The sequence below is a fragment of the Caretta caretta genome, chromosome 2, assembly GCF_965140235.1.
Source record: "Caretta caretta isolate rCarCar2 chromosome 2, rCarCar1.hap1, whole genome shotgun sequence".
Classification (NCBI taxonomy): domain Eukaryota; kingdom Metazoa; phylum Chordata; order Testudines; family Cheloniidae; genus Caretta; species Caretta caretta.
The window spans coordinates 10,245,536-10,269,570 of record NC_134207.1 but is presented as its reverse complement, the minus strand read 5'-3'; the positions used below and the strand labels follow the sequence as shown (position 1 = coordinate 10,269,570).

Genomic DNA, 24,035 nt, shown 5'->3' with positions numbered 1-24,035 from the left:
AGAAAGCTCTCCCCTACACATGCTAAGAATTTACAGGACATATTATGTTTTGCTGCTACAGTCTTCCAGCAGATATCAGAGAAGTTAAAACCCCGCACTAATACTAGCTCACGCGTGTTAACTAATCTTGTTACATGCTTGTAGAATGACTCATCCACTTCTTCTTTCTGATTTGGTGGTCTTTAATAGACCCCCCATTGTAACATCTCTATAGTTTTTTTCCCTTGTTATTCTCCCTCAGAGACTCCCAGTAGGTCTGTCGCTCACTTCCCCTCGGACCTCGGAAAAAGTGTATACATTCTTGACGTACAGCGCAACACCTCCTCCTTTTTCCCCATACCTATCCTTTCGGAACAAGCTAGATCCTTCAATGCTGGTACGCCAATCATGGGAGTTGTCCCACCAAGTCTCTGTTATGCCAATTAAGTCATAATTTTCTTCATAATTTCACGACTTCCAGTTCATACTCCTTACAGTTGTATATAGAAATCGAAGATATTTTGCAGACTGCCCTGTTGCTTTTCTTTTTGCCTTTTTAATGCCATTGTGATTTCTAGATCCTTCTCCAGAAATTCGCTGCTTCCCCTTGTCTTCGGTACTTAAGCCTAGATACGCATTGGCTGGATTAGTTTGATTTCTCTGAAGTGGACTTTGAGGAACACTTAGTCTCATGCTTATGACAGTGCATCTTACCTTCCTGACAACACTCCACCATGAGGTTTGTGCGGGCAGATTCCCCACACCAGAGTCAGATGTTACAACAGGAGGTACATTCCTTGCTGAATCAGGCTGACACACAGAGGGGTTCCCTGGCCTGGGTCTGACTGGGGCCTTATGGCCTTCTCCATTAAGTATTTGCAGAGATGAAATTCCTACCCTTCTTCAGTATGGCTGGGGAACGATGGGCAGATACTGCATCTTGCCACAATGTGAGATTCCCCAAGGCAGTACAGGCAGCGCTGGTGGTCATCATTGACTGAGAAGGATTGCAGGCAGGAAGCACAGAATTTGCAGCTCAAAGTCCAGGGTGTAGCTTGCTACCTAAACAGGGTATGGGGGGAAGAGAGGGTCCCCTCGGGAGAATAATCTAATACAGTGGTTCTTAAAGCCGGTCCACCGCTTGTTCAGGGAAAGTCCCGGCGCACCGGACTGGTTTGTTTACCTGCCGCATCCGCAGGTTCGGCTGATTGCAGCTCCCACTGGCCGTGGTTTGCCGCTCCAGGCCAATGGGGGCTGCGGGAAGGGCAGCCAGTACATCCCTTGGCCCTTGCCGCTTCCCGCAGCCCCCACTGGCCTGGAGCGGCAAACCACGGCCAGTGGGAGCCGCAATCGGATGAACCTACGGACACGGCAGGTAAATAAACCAGTCCGGGGTGCTGGGGCTTTCCCTGAACAAGCGGCGGATTGGCGTTGAGAACCACTGATCTAATGCTAAATGGTACAAACTATTAAAACTGTTAAATTATTTACAAACTAGATGATTCTTATTTTTTAGAATGAAGCCAAAGCTGCAGACACTAAAGGTTCCAACCCAGATCATGTGGCGGTGAGAAGGAACTGGAGAGATTGTTGGTCCGCCCTGACTTTTACCTCCTTGGTTGAAGGCATGAGGTGAGCAGGGTGCATGTGTGGACAGACAGATTACTTTCAAATTCTCTGGCTTCGGGCACGTGGTGTGCACGTGTAGCTTATAATCAGTGCTATTTCAGATGCAAGAGAAGAAAAGTATTTTCTTCACAAAGCAGTAGACTTCATCAAAATAAAGTGGAACACGGTGTCACTATAACATTGGCTCCAGAGTATAGAACTAACATGGCCCTCAGCTTCAAAAGCTAATCTGGAAGGTATCCAGAAGAGAGCAGCAACAGCACACACACAAAGAGCCAACAGGGAAATGGCTTGTTTTTGCAAGTTCATGGGAATGAGTTTTGAAACATGATCTTCTCTAATTGGCCGAGATTGTGTCACTGTAAGGAAATCAGCAACCTTAATGACTGGCATTGGCTGGCTGGCATTGTCTTTGTGGAGTGCAAAGCAGCTCTAGGGACCCTTGTGCAGCTGAAGGGCGACTCCTCAGTCAATTGCTGATCTGCCAGCAGCCAAAGGTTATCAATTCTGGAGCTGCAAAAGAGATCTTTCCCCCTACTGGCTGCTTCACATTGCTCAGCCCTGGCAGAGCAGCAGACTTCAACTCCACAACTCTCTCCTCTCAATTTAATCTCCATCGTAGCTGCAGTTTATCCTCTGGCACCTTTCCTCTGCCCTGGTCCTTAATTTCTCCTCCTTTCCCCATGTTTTCATGAGCTCTACTGACTTCTCACTTCCTGTAGTTCAGTGTCACTTCCTAAATCCCCACTTTCACAGTTCCTCTTAGCCCTGGTCTACACTAGGACTTTAGGTCGAATTTAGCAGCATTAAATCGATGTAAACCTGCACCCGTCCACACGATGAAGCGCTTTATTTCGACTTTAAGGGCTCTTAAAATCGATTTCCTTACTCCACCCCTGACAAGTGGATTAGCGCTTAAATCGGCCTTGCCGGCTAGAATTTGGGGTACTGTGGACACAATTCGACGGTATTGGCCTCTGGGAGCTATCCCAGAGTGCTCCATTGTGACCGCTCTGGACAGCACTCTCAACTCAGATGCACTGGCCAGGTAGACAGGAAAAGAACCACGAACTTTTGAATCTCATTTCCTGTTTGGCCAGCGTGGCAAGCTGCAGGTGACCATGCAGAGCTCATCAGCAGAGGTGACCATGATGGAGTCCCAGAATCGCAAAAGAGCTCCAGCATGGACCGAACGGGAGGTACGGGATTTGATCCCTGTATGGGGAGAGGAATCCGTGCTATCAGAACTCCGTTCCAGTTTTCGAAATGCCAAAACCTTTGTCAAAATCTCCCAGGACATGAAGGTCAGAGGCCATAACAGGGACCCGAAGCAGTGCCGTGTGAAACTGAAGGAGCTGAGACAAGCCTACCAGAAAACCAGAGAGGCGAACGGCCGCTCCGGGTCAGAGCCCCAAACATGCCGCTTCTATGATGAGCTGCATGCCATTTTAGGGGGTTCAGCCACCACTACCCCAGCCGTGTTGTCTGACTCCTTCAATGGAGATGGAGGCAATACGGAAGCAGGTTTTGGGGACGAAGAAGATGATGATGATGATGAGGTTGTAGATAGCTCACAGCAAGCAAGCGGAGAAACCGGTTTTCCCGACAGCCAGGAACTGTTTCTCACCCTGGACCTGGAGCCAGTACCCCCCGAACCCACCCAAGGCTGCCTCCTGGACCCAGCAGGCAGAGAAGGGACCTCCGGTGAGTGTACCTTTTAAAAGACTATACATGGTTTAAAAGCAAGCATGTGAAAGGATTACTTTGCCCTGGCATTCGCGGCTCTCCTGGATGTACTCCCAAACCTTTGCAAAAGGTTTCTGGGGAGGGCAGCCTTATTGCGTCCTTCATGGTAGGACACTTTACCACTCCAGGCCAGTAACACGTACTCGGGAATCATTGTACAACAAAGCATTGCAGTGTATGTTTGCTGGCGTTCAAACAACATCCGTTCTTTATCTCTCTGTGTTATCCTCAGGAGAGTGAGATATAATTCATGGTCATCTGGTTGAAATAGAGTGCTTTCTTCAGGGGACACTCAGAGGAGCCCATTCCTGCTGGGCTGTTTGCCTGTGGCTAAACAGAAATGTTCCCCGCTGTTAGCCACAGGGAGGGGGGAGGGTTGAGGGGGTAGCCACGCGGTGGGGGGAGGCAAAATGCGACCTTTTAACGAAAGTACATGTGCTATGTATGTAATGTTAACAGCAAGGTTTACCCTGAAAGAGTGTAGCCACTGTTTTATAAAATGTGTCTTTTTAAATACCGCTGTCCCTTTTTTTTTCTCCACCAGCTGCATGTGTTTCAATGATCACAGGATCTTCTCCTTCCCAGAGGCTAGTGAAGCTTAGAAAGAAAAAAAAACGCACTCGCGATGAAATGTTCTCCGAGCTCATGCTGTCCTCCCATACTGACAGAGCACAGACGAATGCGTGGAGGCAAATAATGTCAGAGTGCAGGAAAGCACAAAATGACCGAGAGGAGAGGCGGAGGGCTGAAGAGAGTAAGTGGCGGGCTGAAGCTCAAATGTGGCGGCAGCGTGATGAGAGGAGGCAGGATTCAATGCTGAGGCTGCTGGAGGACCAAACCAGTATGCTCCAGTGTACGGCTGAGCTGCAACAAAGGCAGCTGGAGCACAGACTGTCACTACAGCCCCTGTGTAACCAACCGCCCTCCTCCCCAAGTTCCATAGCCTCCACACCCAGACGCCCAAGAACGCGGTGGGGGGGCCACCGGCCAACCAGCCACTCCGCCACAGAGGATTGCCCAAAAAAAAGAAGGCTGGCATTCAATAAATTTTAAAGTTGTAAACTTTTCAAGTGCTGTGTGGCATTTTCCTTCCCTCCTCCACCACCCCTCCTGGGCTACCTTGGAAGTCATCCCCCTATTTGTGTGATGAATGAATAAAGAATGCATGAATGTGAAGCAACAATGACTTTATTGCCTCTGCAAGCGGTGATCAAAGGGAGGAGGGGAGGGTGGTTAGCTTACAGGGAAGTAGAGTGAACCAAGGGGGGAGGGGGGGTTTCATCAAGGAGAAACAAACAGAACTTTCACACCGTAGCCTGGCCAGACATGGAACTGGTTTTCAAAGCTTCTCTGATGCGTACCACGCCCTCCTGTGCTCTTCTAACCGCCCTGGTGTCTGGCTGCGCGTAACCAGGAGCCAGGCGATTTGCCTCAACCTCCCACCCCGCCATAAACGTCTCCCCCTTACTCTCGCAGACATTGTGGAGCACACAGCAAGCAGTAATAACAGTGGGAATATTGGTTTCGTTGAGGTCTAAGCGAGTCAGTAAACTGCGCCAGCGCGCCTTTAAACATCCAAATGCACATTCTACCACCATTCTGCACTTGCTCATCCTGTAGTTGAACAGCTGCTGACTACTGTCCAGGCTGCCTGTGTACGGCTTCATGAGCTATGGGATTAAGGGGTAGGCTGGGTCCCAAAGGATACATATAGGCATTTCAACATCCCCAACAGTTATTTTCTGGTCTGGGAATAAAGTCCCTTCCTGCAGCTTTTGAAACAGACCAGAGTTCCTGAAAATGCGAGTGTCATGTACCTTTCCCGGCCATCCCACGTTGATGTTGGTGAAACGTCCCTTGTGATCCACCAGAGCTTGCAGCACTATTGAAAAGTACCCCTTGCGGTTTATGTACTCGGCGGCTTGGTGCTCCGGTGCCAAGATAGGGATATGGGTTCCGTCCATGGCCCCACCACAGTTAGGGAATCCCATTGCAGCAAAGCCATCCACTGTGACCTGCACATTTCCCAGGGTCACTACCCTTGAAATCAGCAGATCTTTGATTGCGTGGGCTACTTGCATCACAGCAGCCCCAAAAGTAGATTTGCCCACTCCAAATTGATTCCCGACTGACCAGTATCTGTCTGGCTTTGCAAGCTTCCACAGGGCTATCGGCACTTGCTTCTCAACTGTGAGGTCTGCTCTCATCTTGGTATTCATGCACCTCAGGGCAGGGGAAAGCAAGTCACGAAGTTCCATGAAAGTGCCCTTACGCATGCGAAAGTTTCGCAGCCACTGGGAATCGTCCCAGATCTGCAACACTATGCAGTCCCACCAGTCTGTGTTTGTTTCCCGAGCCCAGAATCGGCGTTCCACAGCATGAACCTGCCCCATTAGCACCATGATGCATGCATTGGCAGGGCCCACGCTTTCAGAGAAATCTGTGTCCATGTCCTGATCACTCATGTGACCGCGCTGACGTCGCCTCCTCGCCCGGTATCACTTTGCCAGGTTCTGGTGCTGCATATACTGCTGGATAACGCGTGTGGTGTTTAATGTGCTCCTAATTGCCAAAGTGAGCTGAGCGGCCTCCATGCTTGCCTTGGTATGGCGTCCGCACAGAAAAAAGGCGCGGAACGATTGTCTGCCGTTGCTCTGACGGAGGGAGGGACGACTGACGACACGGCTTACAGGGTTGGCTTCAGGGAGCTAAAATCAACAAAGGGGGTGGCTTTACATCTAGGAGTATTTCAGGCAGGACTTCACGGAGGGTTCCAATAAGAAATGGTGCACCTAAGTTATTGTTCTTATTGGAACAAGGAGGTTAGGCTGGCCTCTGATTGACACATGGCTAGATTTACCTCGCTGCACCTTCTCTGTGAGTGACTGCAGTGTGATCTAGAGGAATGAGTCCCCTAGACAGGGGAGGGGGGGAAGCAAATGAGTACAAAACAAATCTGGTCTATTTCTTGTTTTGATCCACTCCACCTATCTTTTACATCTTTGGCTGGCAGCAGACGGTGCAGAAGGACTAAATGCCATCCACATCTCATGGCTGCTCGGCAGAAGATGGTACAGTACGACTGCTAGCCATCCTCATCTCTTGCCTGCCCGGCAGAAGATGGTACAATACGACTGCTAGCCATCCTCATCTCTTGCCTGCCCGGCAAAGATGGTACAGTACGACTGCTAGCAATCCGTATCGCCTGCCTGCTCACCATAAGACGGTTCAATAGGACTGACTGCAGGACTAAAGAGAATGACCTGGTCAAGTCACTACAAATTTAGTCCCTGCGCCCATGTCTGCCCAGGCGCTCCCAGCCGACATGGCCAGGAGCACCTCGGACACGACGAGGACGGCTACCAGTCGTACTGCACTGTCTGCTGCCAGAAGGCAATGGGTTGCTGCTACTGTGTAGCAATGCCGTACCGCGTCTGCCAGCACCCAGGAGACATACGGTGACGGTTATCTGAGCGGGCTCCAGGCTTGCTGTGGTATGGCGTCTGCACAGGTAACTCAGGAAAAAAGGCTCAAAACGATTGTCTGCCCTTGCTTTCACGGAGGGAGGGAGGGAAGGGGGGCCTGACGATATGTACTCAGAACCACCCGCGACAATGTTTTAGCCCCATCAGGCATTGGGATCTCAACCCAGAATTCCAATGGGCAGCGGAGACTGCGGGAACTGTGAGATAGCCATCCACAGTGTGACGCTCCGGAAGTCGACTCTAGCCTTGGTACTGTGGAAGCACTCCACCGAGTTAATGCACTTAATGCACTTAGAGCATTTTCTGTGGGGGGACACACATTCGAATATATAAAACAGATTTCTAAAAAAACGACTTCTATAAATTCGACCTTATTCCGTAGCGTAGACATACCCTTAGTCTTGGCCAGCTTCACTTCTCCCCTTACCCAAGGGATACTCTCTCAATTCTGGTCTACAAGACCATTGCCTTCTCTTTGTTCACATCATTTAAGACTCAGGTCTCATTCACATTGACAAGAAGTTGTCAACAATACAATTTAATACATATACCTAAACTGTGTAACCATGTTATCTTCTTGTGTTATCTCCTTGCTGTAATTCTGGTTCATCAGTATTATCAGCACCACATCCCCTCCTTTCTCTACTGTGAATGCCCACTCATATAATATTATGACTGTAAGCTCCTTGGGGCAACGGCTATATTTGTCTACCACTTATATAAAACCAGTGGTGCACTTTTGTGCACTGTAGTAGTAACAACAGGAGTGTTACTGTAGTTAGTCCATTGGCTACCTCTGGGGGAATTCTGCACACAATATTTTAAAATTCTGCAAATTTTATTTGTCAAAATAACACTACATAATCACCCCAGTTTCAATTATTTTGGTAATTTATTTCCAAATATCTGTCAGAAAATATGTCTGTAACAATACAGACACACAAAATTCCCCCAGGAGTAGGGCATTAAAGAAACCCCTATGACAAACCAGTTCCTGTTTCTCCGCTGCCCCCACCCCCAGGAGCCCAGCTGGGGGGGCCAGACACCCACAGCCCCTCCTCCAAGTCCAGATGCGAGGCCCCTGCAGCCAATACACTAGAAACCCCCTCCCCCCCTGAGCCCAGACGTGAGGGCCCCCCGCAGCCCAGATACCGCACCACCTCCCCCGCAGAGCCCGCCGTGGCCCCCACATCCCAGACATGCCGCCACACACACCCCTCCCTGAGTAGGGTCGTGAGGTGTCTGGTTTTTGACTGGAACCCTCGGTTGAAAAGGGACCCTGGTGGCTTTAATGTTCGGGGGCCATTAAATGTCCAGTCGGCGGTGCAGCAGGCTCCCTGTCTGCTCTAGGTGTGTGTGGCTCCTGGAAGTGGCTGCCAGGTTCCTGCAACCCCTAGATGCATGGGAGGCCAGCGAGGCTCTGTGTGCTGCCCCCTTGTGCCAGCTCCGCAGCTCTCACTGACTGGGAACTGTGACCAATGGGAGCTGCGGGGGTGACGCCTGCGGGTGTGAGGGCAGCACGTGGCTCCTCCCTTACTGCCCATGCATCTAGGGGCTGCAGGGACCTGGAAGCCACTTCCTGGGGGCCACGGTAAGTGCCACTGGGACCCCACACCTCAAACCCTCTCCCACACCACAACCTCACGTCCCCTCCCACCTGCAAACTCCCTCCCGCACCCCACTCCCCAACAGCAACCCCCCTGCCTCAGGCCCCCTCCTGCACTCCAAACCTCTCATTTCCAGCCCCAGAGTCCACACGCCCAGCCAAAGCCCTCACCCACCCTGCACCCCAACCACCTGCCCCAGTCCAGAACCCCATCCTTCACCCCAAATCCCTCATCCCCAGCCCCACCCCAGAGTCCACTCCCCCAGCTGGAGCCCGTACCCCCTCCCGCACGCCAAACCCCTCAGCCCCAGCCCAGACCCCACTCCTTCAACCCAAGCCCCTCATCACCAGCCCCACCCCAGAGCCTACCTCCCCAGCTAGAGTCCCCCCAACACCCTGTCCCAGCCCGGAGCCCTCTCCCACACCCCAAAACCCTCATCACTGGCCCCACCCCAGAGCCTGCACCCCCAGTCAGAGCCCTCAGCCACCTCCTGCACACCAACCCCCGCCCCCCCAGCATGGCGAAAATGAGTGAGGGTGGGGGAGAGCAAGCAATGGAGGGAAAGGGGATGGAGCGAGCAGGGGTGGGGCCTCAGAGAAGGGGCGGGGCCGAGGTGTTCGGTTTTTATGTGTTAGAAAGTTGGCAACCCTACCCCAGAGTCCAGCTGTGGCTCCCCAGAGACCAGATGTCCACCTCCTCCCTTCCGGAACCCAGCCGTGGCCTCCCCCACCAGCCCAGATACCCGTCCCCCTACTGCCCAGGGATCCAGAAGGAGAAACAGCCTGCTTCTGGGTCCCAGGCTTATGTGGCGTTTCCTGCACGCCACCGTCTGGAACCCAGGGAACTGCAGCTGCTAGGAACTCTTTCCTCCCCACCACAGTGTCTTCTGTGTGTGAGCTGGGCTCTGCCTGGTCCAGGGGCCCCTAGTGGCGGCAAGCAGCACTGCAGCCCATTTTTGTGGAGGAAAGGAAATTATGTGAAAACAACATTAATTTTTGCAAAATTCTGCATTGCGCAGTGGCACAGAACTCCCTCAGGAGTAACTGGCAGCTGCTGGTATTTTTATTTGTCTTGATCTGCTGTAAGCAGGATTTGACAATACAACGGTTCAAGCACTGGCAGCTAGTTTACACAGGTCTTCCACCAATGGAGCTGCACCAGCAGTAGGGCAATAGTGGGATATTTCAAGAAAAAAGTGGTTACTTAAACACAGACAATGTCTTTATACAAAAACAGAGTAGAAGAGAAACCCATACTATTCTGTGCTATTAAAATATTACAGAGATCAGGACAAAAGTTCTCCATTTAGCTAAGGGGAGGGATTCATAATTTATATTAGAATTCAGCATAGCTTATATTTTAATTGCTAATGTTTCACCCCGATCTATGCTTTCCTAACTTTTCATCCGATGAAGTGAGCTGTAGCTCACGAAAGCTTATGCTCAAATAAATTTGTTAGTCTCTAAGGTGCCACAAGTCCCCCTTTTCTTTTAACTTTTCAGTGCTTGCAAAAGCTGGATTATGAAAATAAAATATACCACAAAACAGAACTTGGAGTTGAGAAGAAAAGCAACATTAAATTATCCAGCATTGAATTATTCACCAGAAGTTCTCAGATTTGTAGAGCTAATTTGAATATATAAAGTTTTAGAAAGGATGTTTTGGATCAATTTAATAGAATCTTTGCAAACATTTTGGCAAGATTTACATATATATAAGTATCACTCTGCCACATACTTATTCTTTTGCATGCAGTGGTATATTAGTGAAAGGTTTTAGAAGTAAAAATATCGTAAAGATAAATGAAATAAAGTTCTTGAAAAATCAAATTTGGTTTCCAAGCTTATCTTGACTCAGGAAAACAAAGCAGACTACACTGTAAATGGGTTCTCAGTATGTATCATAAATAGGATAATTAATTTTCTTATTATACAAATAAACACCACTCTCATGATGCATCAGAGAATCACAAAGAGCTTTACAAACATAAAATTTATCCTTACAAAATCCCAGTAATATACCAGAAGTATCATCCCCATTTGACAGATGGAGAAAGTGAAATACAGGGTGGTTAAGTGATTAGCCAAAGGCCACAGACAGTTAACTTTGTAGCTGGAATTATAAGCACAGCTTGTATCTGAGGGAAAATAATTATTACGGCTTTATCAAACTCAAGAGAGTATATGTGACCCAAGCACCTGTTGGTGCCAATTGGCAGAGGGGATGCAGAGGATGTTACAGGGATCCCCTGGGTCAGATATATGCATAATAGTTCTCCAAAGGATGGCTTTAAGACTGCTACCTAAAGTCTGTCTCATGAAAGGAGGGCTACAGCCAAACGAGGTTGTAAAGTGCTGCAAGGATTTTGGGCGAGCCAAACTCTACAAGAGATGAGACTATCTAGTTAACTAAGTCTAGGCTCTAGAATGCATACTATGATTTTATTTGTAACCATTTGTTTCCAATACTTCTACTTGCTGTCACTTAACTCTCTTCGCTTCATTAAATAAACGTATACTTGATTTCACTATAAACGTAACTAAGTGCTGTGCATTCAGCAGAGAGGTGATCTGAGGTGGAATTGGCAAGCTGGGGTTTAGTGTTTCTTTGGAAGCAGCGAATCTATGAATATTGCAAGCATCCAGTGGACCAGGGGCTAGACACTCCAGGGAGGGAGGGGCTCGAGGATTGGAGTTTGCCTGTCACTAACCTCTAGAGAGACAGTGGGGCCTGCGAGGCCTAGAGGGGAGTACTTGTGTTTCCTGTGGACAGTGAAGTTCATAAATTTAAATATTCCAAGGCCAGAAGGGACAATTGCAATCATTTAGTCCAACCTCTTGTGTCCACAACACCGGCCAGAGAACTTCACCAAAATAATTCCTAGAGCATATTTTAAAGAAAAACATCCATTCCTGATTTAAAAATTGTCAGTGATGGAGAATCCACTATGACCCTTCATAAATTGTTCTCATAGACATGAAGGTCAGAAGGGACCATTATGATCATGTAGTCTGACCTCCTGCACAATGCAGGCCATAGAATCTCACCCACCCACTCCTGCAATAAACCTCTCACCTATGTCTGAGCTATTGAAGTCCTCAAATCATGGTTTAAAGACTTCAAGGTGCAGAGAATCCTCCAGCAAGTGACCTCTGCCCCATGCTACAGAGGAAGGCGAAAAACCCCCAGGGCCTCTTCCAATCTGCCCTGGAGGAAAATTCCTTCCCGACCCCAAATATGGTGATCAGCTGGACCCTGAGCATGTGGGCAAGATTCACCAGCCAGTTACCCAGGAAAGAATTCTCTGCAGTAACTCAGAACCCACCACATCTAACATCCCATCACAGGCCATTGGGCCTATTGAACATAAATAGTTAAAGATCAATTAATTGACAAAATCATGTTATCTGATCATACCATCTCCTCCATAAACTTATCAAGCTTAATCTTGAAGCCAGACAGGTCTTTGCCCCCACTGCTTCCCTTGGAAGGCTGTTTCAGAACTTCACTCCTCTGATGGTCAGAAACCTTCATCTAATTTCAAGTCTAAACTTCCTGATGGCCAGTTTATATCCATTTGTTCTTGTGTCTACATTGGTACTGAGCTTAAATAATTCCTCTCCCTCCATGGTATTTATCCCCCTGATATATTTATAGAGAGCAATCATATCTCCCCTCAGCCTTCTTTTGGTTAGGCTAAACAACCCAAGTTCTTTGAGTCTCCTTTCATAAGACAGGTTTTCCATTCCTCGGATCATCCTAGTAGCCCTTCTCTGTACCCGTTCCAGTTTGAATTCATCCTTCTTAAACATGGGAGACCACAACTGCACACAGTATTCCAGATGAGGTCTCACCAGTGCCTTGTATAATGGTACTAACACCTCTTTATCTCTACTGGAAATACCTCACCTGATGCATCCCAAGACCGCATTAGCTTTTTTCATGGCGAGATCACACTGGTGGCTCATAGTCATCCTGTGGTCAACCAATATTCCAAGGTCCTTCTCTTCTGTTACTTCCAATTGATGCATCCCCAGCTTATAACTAAAATTCTTGTTATTTATCTCTAAATGCATGACCTTACATTTCTCACTATTAAATTTCATCCTATTACTATTACTCCAGATTACAAGGTCATCCAGATCCTCCTGTATGATATCCCGGTCCTTTTCTGAATTGGCAATACCACACAGCTTCGTGTCATGTGCAAACACATCCACTTTTTGTGCCGAGGTCAGTAATAAAAAGATTAAATAAGATTGGTCCCAAAACCAATCCCTGAGGAACTCCACTGGTAATCTCCCTCCAGCCTGACAGTTCACCTTTCAGTATGACCCACTGTAGTCTCCCCTTTAACCAATTCCTTATCCACCTTTCAATTTTCATATTGATCCCCAGCTTTTCCAATTTAACCTTTCAATTTTCCAATTATTTTCCAATAATTCCCCATGTGGCACTGTATCAAACGCCTTACTGAAATCTAAGTAAATTAGATCCACTGCGTTTCCTTTGTCTAAAAAATCTGTTACTTTCTCAAAGGAGGAGATCAGGTTGGTTTGGCATGATCTACCTTTTGTAAAACCATGTTGTATTTTGTCCCAATTACCATTGACCTCAATGTCCTTAACTACTTTCTCCTTCAAAATTTTTTCCAAGACCTTGCATACTACAAATGTCAAACTAACAGGCCTGTAGTTACCCGGATCACTTTTTTTTCCTTTCTTAAAAATAGGAACTATGTTAGCAATTCTCCAGTCATACGGTACAACCCGAGTTTACAGATTCATTAAAAACACTTGTTAATGGGCTTGCAATTTCATGTGCCAGTTCCTTTAATATTCTTGGATGAAGATTATCTGGGCCCCTCCCCGATTTAGTCCCATGAAGCTGTTCGAGTTTTGCTTCTACCTCGGATATAGTAATATCTACTTCCATATCCTCATTCCCATTTGCCATGTTACCATTATCTCTAAGATCCTCATTAGCCTCATTAAAGACTGAGGCAAAGTATTTGTTTAGATATTGGGCCATGCCTAGATTATCCTTAACCTCTACTCCATCCTCAGTGTTTAGTGGTCCCACTTCTTTTTTTTTTCTTCTTATTTATATGGCTATAGAACCTTTTACTATTGGTTTTAATTCCCTTTGCAAGGTCCAACTCTACTTGACTTTTATCCTTTCTCACTTTATCCCTACATGTTCTGACCTCAATAAGGTCCTAGCTTTCCTTGCTGATCCCTCCCATCTTCTACTCCTTGTAGGCTTTCTGCTTTTTCTTAACCACCTCTCTGAGATGCTTGCTCATCCAGCTTGGTCTACAACTCCTGCCTATGAATTTTTTCCCCTTTCTTTGGATGCAGGCTTCCGATAGCTTCTGCAGCTTTGACTTGAAGTAATCCCAGGCCTCCTCTGCCTTTAGATCCATAAATTCTTCAGTCCAATCCACTTCCCTAACTAATTTCCTTAATTTTTGAAAGTCAGCCCTTTTGAAATCAGAAACCCTAGTCGAAGGTTTATTTTTGTTTATCCTTCCATTCAGTTTGAACTGAATTAGCTCATGATCACTTGAACCAAGGTTGTCCTCTACAACCATTTCTTCTTTGAGGTCCTCACTACTCACCAAAACCAAAGCTAAAACGGCATCCCCTCTTGTTGGTTCAGCAACTACTTGGTGAAGGAATCCATCAGCTATCGCATCTAGGAAAATCTGAGCCCTATTATTATTACTAGCACTTGTCCTCCAGTCTGAGGGTTAATTACTCGCACCGCCAAAAATATACACCTTATTTCCAGTTTGAATTTGTCTAGCTTCAACTTCCAGCCACTGGATTGTTTTATTCCTTTCTATGCTAGATTGAAGGCCCTATTATTAAATATTTGTTCCCCATGTAGATATTTATAGACTGGAATCAAGTCACCCCTAACCTTCTCTGTTAAGCTAAATAGATTGAGCTCTTTAAGTCTATTGCTATAAGGCATGTTTTCAAATCCGTTAATCATTCTCTTGGCGCTTCTCTGAACCTTCTCCAATTTATGAACATCATTCTTGAACTGTGCACACCAGAATGGGACACAGTATTCCAGCAGCGGTCACACCAGCAGCAAACATAGAAGTAAAATAATTCCTCTACTTCTACTAGAGGGTCTCCTATTTTTGCACCCCAGGATCACATTAGCTCTTTTGGCCACAGCATCACCTGGGGAGCTCATGTTCAGTTGATTATCAACCATGACCCCCAAATTTTTTTCAGAGTCATTGCTCTCCAGGACAGAGTCCTCCATTCTGTATGCATGGCCTACATTCTTTGTTCCTAAATGATACATTTACATTTAGCCATATTAACACACATACTGTTTGCCTCCTCCAATTTTTGTGTAATCTACAAAGGTTAATCAGTGATAATTTTATGTTTTCTTCCAGGTCACTGATAAAAATGTTAAGTAGTGTAAGGCCAAAAACCTGATCCCTAAGGGTTCTCACTGGAAACACCTGCTTGCTGACAATTTCTTGTTTACAATTACATTTTGAGACCTATCAGTTAGCCAGTTTCTAATCCATTTAACATGGGCCATGTTAATTTTATACCATTTTAATTTTTTAAATCAAAATGTCATGTGGTATCAAATCAAACTGCATACAAAAATTTAAGTATATTACACATCCACATTATCACCTGTATCAACCCAATTAGTAATCTCATAAAAAAATATCAAGTTAGTTTGACAGGCTCTGTTTTCCATAAACCCATGTTCATTTGCATTAATTGTAAATCCATAACATGGATGTTGGACAGCTGACCCCCAGGAGGCACAGATCAGGCTTCCTCAGACTCAGGGCAGGTGGTAGCGAAGTGTCTCAACTCTGGGTGCCCCCAACAAGCGCCACATATACACCAAATAAAAATACAGACAGAACTAAATAAGAATGTAAGGGATAAATGCTGGGATACAGCTGAGGATGTCTACACAAGCCTCTTGGGAATGTCTTCCAGTCACTGCAAGACTTACATACTCAGGAAGGTATGTAATTGGCTGTTTACCACCCTTTTCACCAGCTATTCCTTTTTGGACTCTCTTTTTTTTGCCCCCATTTTTCATAAGGAATACCTGTTTTTCCTTGGTATTGTGCCTAATTTCTGTTTAACTCTGTGGAAGACCACAGAGTCACCAATACTGGTGCATTCAGATCTGGATGCTTTATTGATAACAGAATCATTAATAATGGATTGCTACAATGGTCTACCTTATGAGGAGATTCTAGGATTTCATATCAGAATTCCAGTCTCCTTCTAATTTCAAGGATATTTTACTTACTGATGTTATGTAGCTGCAGATATCAATCTTTAATAAACTGGAGCCAAAATTTTCAAACTTGGGTGCCTTAAAATTAGGCATATAATTACATTTCCCCCCCGCAAATTCCTAAATAACAGATACCTATTTTCAGAGGGGTTGAGCACCAGCAGCTCCCATTGACTTCAACAGGTTGAACTGTGGGCCTTCTGTGCCTCTGACAATCAGGCCACTTTTATTTAGGAGCCTACCTATGTATTGAGGGTGGACACCTTCAAGGTCCTCGGGGTTTAGGAGCACAAATCCCAGTGACTTTCAGGGCAACTTGCGCTTCAAAATTCCTTAGGTAGTTTTGAAAATTTCCCCCCTAGATGCCAAACTCAAGGCACTCAAGTCTGAAAACTGTGAGCAGGGTAATTAAAAGAAACATGAAATTTCTGTACTGCCTTAAGAGAGACGGATTATATGATCTAGCAAGTTCTTTCCACCTCTAACTCTGAGGACCCCTAACATACCTACCTATGCCTATAAACACACTCTTAATACAGCCTTTGGGGGGCTGGGTTTGGATCTCAATTACACTGGATTTAGTGTCAAGTGTAATTCATCTGATTTAAGTGGAGACAGTCTAGATTTACAACATTGTAACAGCAACTCAGTCCTTTCAAGGCACTAGCCTAGCACACTAGGCATTGTACTTTCCTTGGAAAGAAAATGATTGTATGAAAGACACAATCAAATCACATTTCTAATAAAAAAAATAATAATTAAAAAAAGCCGCCCTACCTGAGCTGTGCTTTAAGTTCAGTAAACCTGGGTCGTCTGCTGGGGTCATATGCCCAGCACTTGGTCATAAGGCTGTAGAGAGTAGGAGGGCAGTTTGGAGGCATTGGTAACCGTTCACCATTCTCAATTCGACCAATCACATCATTGTTCTTCACTCCTTGGAAGGGCTTTACTCCATGCATTAAAATTTCCCACATACACACACCTGGAAACAAAAAGCAAGAAACTTCCTAAAGTGAGCGAACAACCAAAATCTGTGTTCTTGAACAAAAAACTCCACGTTAAAGCTTAAGACAATGGAGTTGCTTCTGAAGTGCAGCGCTGGGGGCAAAATGAACAGTCCTTTCTCCAGAATAGCCATGTTTAGTAATTACCATGTATTAGAAGTTTAACAAAGTTTCCAATGCACTTTGTCCAGTACACACAACCACCAAAAGAACCCACTCTTGGCTGAGAAATATAGCTGGCTAATCTATCTTTTTTATATAGGACCTATCATCACATTACCTACGTACTGACCACAGAAAAGAATACTGAGCTATGTTAACTCTATCTCTAAGTAGGTAGCGTCTATAAAATTACATGCATTACTAATCAGGTCTAAGTATGGGGAAGTATGACTTGCATCTAGCTCATCGCAAGCAGACAACTTTGAAAGGCTTCAGATTTAACTACTTTTTATCTCTTCTAAGTCAGACTGGTTGCTCATATTCAAATCTACATTTTTTCATAATGCTTGTCCCAGTGTCTATTTTCCATTGCCTTGTTTTGACTTGTGTGTGGTATTTTTATACTTTGACAGTGTTTTATTATCGGCGTTTGTTCAACTTTTTTCTGTCGAAACTATGTATCAAAATGTAGTTTCTGTTGAAACTATGTTACATGTGTAATGAGAAAGAGATAGCCTGTGGGCCTATGAGCAGCTGGGGTACTCCACCTGCACTGCTGTTCTACGCCAGATGGAAAAGATACTTTATTTTGCAATTAGAGATTCCTTTTTTCAACTAAACAGTCATTAATCTTGATAAATCACATACAGTTTTGCTTTATATTACTTAGAACTCTTTTGTTTTAAAGAGAACAAGCTGATTTTTTTCTCTGTAACTTTCTGCTATTCATACCCTGCTTGCCTTTTCTCTGCCTGTCACAGCTTGTCTGGTCTGCGGAGCTGAGTATTCAAGACTGGGAGATCAGACTACTGCAAAAACAGGAATGGTTTGCATAGTGAAGGGGACAGGATCATGGAAGATGGCACGCATTCCTATAATTCCTCTTTTCACTCAACCTCTTGTCTATTCTAAGATGACAGGAGACAAAGGGATGAGGAGAGCTTATATGCACCAAAAGCGGTTGGAACCACGGTCGGAGTGAGTGAAGAGTGGGAGGGAGAGAAAGCCAGGACAAGATTTGGATCTCAGCCCAATCTTGTGAGGTGACTGGCCTTAATTCAATTTCAGGCTTTTTTTAAACATTCAAAAACACTTTAAATATCCTGCTAATTCCTCTTTCATAGTTAATGTTAAATGCTAGAAACAGCATAAGACAACAGAGGAAAAATACCCAGATCAAGGGTGAACTGAACACTAGGAAAGGAAGGAGACAAAAGCAAGGACATTCACCAACGGAGCCCACAGCACAGGAAAAAGTTGTGAAAATAGGAAAGCAGAAAGTGCAAATAACGGCTGGATAAAGGAACACCAGCACAATTATACTAGAAGACAAAAAAGAAACAAAATAAGATAAAAAAATTCCTGTTATGACTATGGGTCTCATTTTCATTTACCTTAAGAGCAACTGTTAGGAGTGGTGAAAAGGGGCCTTACGATAAATGAGAATCAGGCCCATGGTGTACAGAATGAAAAAGCATGGAGAGATATAAAGTACCCAGTAAGAAGTCTGATTTTGGGATATGTTAAACAAACAATGGAGAGGAACTGGAAATTGTTCAGTTTCCATTAATAAAAATGGAACCATTAATTATCTTCTCCTCCAACAGTGAATCTGAGAAAACCACCATCCATATTCACTTACCAAACATCCACACATCACTAGCTGAGGTAAAACGTCGGAAGTTGATTGACTCTGGAGCCATCCATTTGATAGGTAATTTTCCTTTGGAAGCTATGGGGAGATGAGAGGAAAAGGCCATTATTTTAGCTAATAAGCTCTCAATGTAGATGTTCTTCGATAAAATAATTTAGGGCCAAGTCCTAGCTCCAGCGAACAACTCGGTCAGGCTTTGTGTAAGAAACCTCTGTGCTTGCCCTTTGGCTCCTGCACATTCTTTCCTGTAAGAGTGAGTAGGTGAGGAAGAAATAATGGCTAGTAGACCTGCAGTGTTGTGAACAGACTCCTCCAGCACCATTTCAGAGGGTTCCTCACTTAGCCTACAGGAGTCATGGAAATCTGCAATCTCAATTGCAACAGAACCGCCGTAGTTTTACTGGAGGCAGGGCCGCCTGTTATTGGAAAGGAAGAGCAGGATTTGCTGCTAAGGCTACAGCTACACAGCGATCAACATTATAGTGCTAAAAACAGTGGTGTAGATGTTGTGGCTTGGGCTTTGAAGCTTAGGGAGGGGTGGGCTCTAGAACCTGAGCTCCATCCCCAGCCACAATGGCTACATGGCTCTTTTTAGAACTGTAGCATGAGCCTCAGAAGCCTGAGTCTGTCATCCTCGACTCAGGCTCATTGCCACAGGCTGCACAGATATACCCTAAACGTACATACATTGGATGAGCTTTTCCATTCCTGTTTCAAGTTAATGCTTTTTATCTGAAGGTATTTAAACTCCTACAATTAGCAATTATTTGTACCAAGCTTGAAGCTGCCATATACAATCTCACATACGGAGCAACTGTTTTTTAACTGAACCAGGAAAAAGTTTGCTTGTTTGTTCAATTTAAAAGAATGCAACAAATATTTGATGGTTTCACGTAAATTTCTCCTTTCACCTTTGTGAGAAAGTAGATGAAGGTATTTTGTTCACATTATTATGGGACATCACAGACACCAGAAGCCCTACTGGAGAATGGGGGGAGGGGCCAGGTAAGGAGCTTTTAAAGTATGCTGCAAATTTAGAAACATTTAAAATATTTTTACATATTGAGAGAGAAAAAAAATTATAAACATTGTTCCTAAATGTGCACCCTATCACTAAAAATGCTACTTACTTGACCCTCTATAAACAAATTGTATTCTCCTGTCAGGGTCCCTACACATCAGCAGTTCTCAAACTGTGGATCGGGACCCCAAAGGACCCAGGGCTGGCTTAGACTTGCTGGGGCCTGGGGCTGAAGCCCGAGTCCCACTGCCCAGGGCTGAAGCCAGAGCCCGAGGGCTTCAGCCCTGGGTGGCGCGGCTCAGGTTCCAGGCCCCCTGCCTGGGGCTGAAGCTCTTGAGCTTCGGCTTTGGCCCCCCTGCCCAGAGCGGTGGGGCTTGGGCTTTGGCTCCCTCCCCCACCCGGGGCAGTGTAGCTCAGGTGGGCTCAAGCTTCAGTCCCCCCTCCTGGGGTCATGAAGTAATTTTTGTTGTCATAAGTGGGTCGTGGTGCACTGAAGTTTGAAAACCCCTGCTATATATCATGCATTGTGGGGCATCACATCAGAGTTCAAGCCAGTCATCTTCAGTCTTGGAAACCCCAAAGGGAAAAAAATGTATGTTTCAAACCTTGTGTGTAATGAATGTCCCTATCTCAAACTCACTGAAAACAATTTGCAGGTCCCCATGAACTCACCCTCAGGTACTTGGGCTGTGGCGTGAATATGGGTATTTGTTAAATGAGTTTCAAAACCATAGATAATATTTGATACTTTAAGGGCTTGTCTACATGAACATTTAGTTTGCTGCAAACTGGGGTGTGAATCTACCCTGCACTGGCTGCGCACTAACTGTCCCTGTGGACCCAACCATCTGGGTGGACTCTGCTGATGCACCCTAATAGTTCGTTAGTGGGCTTTCATCTACTCTGCTTTGAAATGGGAGCAGATTAAAGCACATTAACAAACTCTTAGTGTGCATCAGCAGGGTCCACATGGGCAGTTAGTGTTGGCAGGCTAGTGAGGGGCAGATTCACACTCCAGCTTGCTGTGAACTAAATGGTCATGCAGACAAGTCCTAAGAGTTGCAAAGAAAGCAGTATAATGCCGCCCCCAAACTGGAATTATACCCATAAATGAATTTCTTGTCTTTCACCTATTTAACTTAACCATGTGATTTTTTTTAAGCAGCTATGTGTGTGAATTTATTGGCATCTGTTAAACTGTTTTACTTTGTATTTTTATGTAATTAACCAGATTTCCTTAAACTAATTGTTTTGATCCTTTCAACTCCTTAGCACACACTCAATTCCTGTGACTGGCAAATCAGCTCACTGACCTGCCTCTGTAGTTTAGGTCCACTAAGTACAGTCTCCTTACCTTTATAGTAAGTACTGTCTTCCATATATCGGGACAAACCAAAGTCTCCTAATTTCACGCAGTCTGTGGAGGATACCAGCACATTTCTAGCAGCAATATCCCTGCCAAACAAACCAGAAATTTATCGTTTGTAGTCACCTGTTTTTTAGATTCAGGTTTTCTTAAAAACACAGAACCTTTGTTACAGACCAGAGGTATCAACTAACACAGTGGAGTGAACCAAACTAAATTTTTTATGATGGTGTTTGGGCCAAGAATATAAAGTTAGAGTTGTACACAACCAATGACACCCAACAGGATTGCCTACTGATGACAGTGAAAAGTTTACAGAAAGACTGAGGTCACAATATGGCCCTTATGAGTAATTACATTTTTATGTGATAAAGTTATTATTGCATTCACCATCACTCTGGGAAAAGGGGTGGAGACACTTTCAGGACCAGCATTATTTCTAGCTTTTGTTAACCAGCAATTTGCACAAGCAATTATCACATTGCATGGGCACACAATATTTGTTGAATAAATGCAGGTTTCAGAGTCCATGTATTTACAGTCATTGGATCAAAAATTTAGGTGGTAGGTCTTAGTAGCTAGAATAGAATTAGTTGGGGAAGCAGGGGGAAGGGAAAGTCTTTGATATCGCAGAGGTCGGGAATTGGGGTAATGTCTTTCGTGTAAAGCAGGCATCAACTCATGCTCTTTGCAGGAAGGGCTTGGATTTGCAGGGAGGCTATTGTTCTCATGGCAAGGCCTGGAGGTTTTCTCATTCAGTTACCTATATGGGACTGCAGGCCTTGGATTCAAGTGGGCTAGTTATGCCTGGGGCACGTTAGGAGCTTTGGCTTTCAGCACTGAAGCAGGTGAGTGAAAACCAATGGCAGCTTGGGGTAGCTGCTTTCTTCCATTAAAATCACAGCTTCCAGGACAGCTGCCTTGACATATTTTTTGCTGATAGAGATTTTAATAAAGTCACAGCCACTTGGTCAAAATTCTAGTGCCTATCTGTGTCCTCACTGGCCTCGGCCATTTACAAGATAATATGCCACTTAAACATACACAATTTATACACTTATACAAATAAAACGCTTAAGTCCAAATTGGCATACATGGAATTTGCATGTAGAAAATTGTTGGCAGTATTTAACAGTGCCAGAGATGAAGGACTTATGGTCTGTTTCTTGTCCTACACAACTAACTTACTTAAACTAAAATTCCCCTCTCTCATATGTGTTTTTAAAATTCACTTGTTTGTTAAACATAGGTATTTCCATTACAGAAACATTTCTGTTTTCCCTGTTCTTTAATTCAGGATGAGCCTGTTGCTCTCGCAGATATGATTTTTCATATTTTGAAGATTACAGCTGACTTGCAGCTTTGAAAAATGTCGGCATTGCAAAGCAAAAGAGCAGCTGGTAACCCACAGTCTTCTTCCTAAAACCAGGCACTTACTTCAAGTCAATATAGCTGAGGCCCAGCAGGTGTCACCCTTGGTAGTCTATGTCAGAAATGTGGTTTTGTAGTGGATTCTCTAAAATTCATGAAGTTCTAACATGAAGCTGATGTAAACACATATACAGGTGGCTTTTTAAAAGTCTCAAAATACTGTTCTACATGTGACACACTTTTCTTATTGGGGAAATCAAGAAAATAGTTGAAACCATTAGAGAACGTTGATCTGTGCTGTAAACATTTCCCTCTAGTGAACATATCTAATATCCAGCAACTCTGCCAGCCCAGATATTTGTCTAATAATCTGTGAATCCTTTTCCTTAAATTGAAAGTTTTCATATAGATATAATCTTACCTATGTACAAATCTTTTGCTCTCTAAGTAGGCAAGTGCTGTGCTAAGCTGATAAGCATATAGTATCAGAGAGGCCAGATCCAAACTGTATTTTCTTACTTGCAAAAATGATCTCAGCTTTTGGAAAAAAGAAGAAAAGAGAGAGATGTCATGACAAATTAAAAATGAATCCAAAGGAGAGAGAAATCTCTAATGAGGTTTACACATTTAACAGTAAACAATCCTCCCCTTTAAACTAGAATAGAAAAGAAAGGCAGTTGTCATACAGAACACACTCTTTGGGCTAAATTCAGGCTGTCTTTAATGTATGACAAGAGGTAGTCAAGTGGGATACAATTTTTGCACCCCACTTCTGTCTTCTCTTGAAGCCAAAGAGTTCAAACACTGCTGGGCCCACTTGGGTCAGGTGCTTCTGAACCTCTCCACATGTTCACTCCTTGGGAACTGCTCATATTGCTGGCATGAACCGTCTCAGCAGGTAACTGCATGGGGTTTGTACCCACACCTGGGCCAGCCTGAACACAGGGCAAATCAATATTTCTTGGGCAGCATTACTTTATGCCTATAATTGCACAGATTTTACTAGAGGCCTGGATTTAGCTCAGAGGAACTAAAACACGACATAAATTGTCTAGAAAAGTAAGTCTAGTGAAAGGCAATTATACCACAACAGTGTAGCACTGGCTTTTGTTTAGAGGATTAAAATAAAGATTGAGAAGAAAGTTGTATGCTGAGAAGGAGGATTTGGGAACTAAAGGGAAGAAGTGGAATCTCTGAATAAAGGAATGGAAATAAATTGCGATACCCATTTTGGACAAATCTAACAAACTATAGTTTAATCTATTTTATTCAGGTATTTTCATATTGTATTATAAACCATGTAATTACTTCACCTCTGAAGTCTTTCAGAAATGTCTGATTCAGAGAAAATTAGTTAGAATTAAAAACAAAGGGACATTCAGAAAAAGAAATGTAGGCGCATTGACAATGTACTGTGAAAAGATCCCTACTCCTGAAGATGCTATCAACTGCATTACCGGAGGTGAAACAATTGCAGATAGAAACTGCTTACAGTAGGTGAAACTTCATGAAGTAGCAGAGATCACCTATAGTTGTGCTGTATTAATGAAAATGCTGCATAGGTCTGAACCTGCTCAATGGCCTCACTTACAATAGCACCAAGCAAACCTCAACAAAGGCCACTCAGGATTAGCTAAGAAATGTGGATGATTCCACTGTGATATCTTTCTGCTATGGTTTTCCTTATGAGACACTCACATAATGCAAAA

The 24,035-nt window shown here is 44.6% G+C and overlaps 1 protein-coding gene across 9 annotated transcripts in view; it reads right to left on the bottom strand.

The window, feature by feature from the left end:
- Nucleotides 1-24,035, bottom strand: part of PTK2 (protein tyrosine kinase 2) — a 381,820-nt gene that overhangs the window by 50,956 nt on the left and 306,829 nt on the right. For all 9 annotated transcript variants that reach the window (XM_048841744.2, XM_048841743.2, XM_048841741.2 and 6 more), the window contains 4 exons: nt 22,748-22,863; nt 20,944-21,044; nt 18,557-18,646; nt 16,526-16,730 (listed from right to left, as the gene is read on the bottom strand). In XM_048841744.2, coding sequence (XP_048697701.1) covers nt 16,526-16,730; nt 18,557-18,646; nt 20,944-21,044; nt 22,748-22,863 — 512 coding nt within the window. The remainder of the gene's footprint in view (nt 1-16,525; nt 16,731-18,556; nt 18,647-20,943; nt 21,045-22,747; nt 22,864-24,035) is intronic.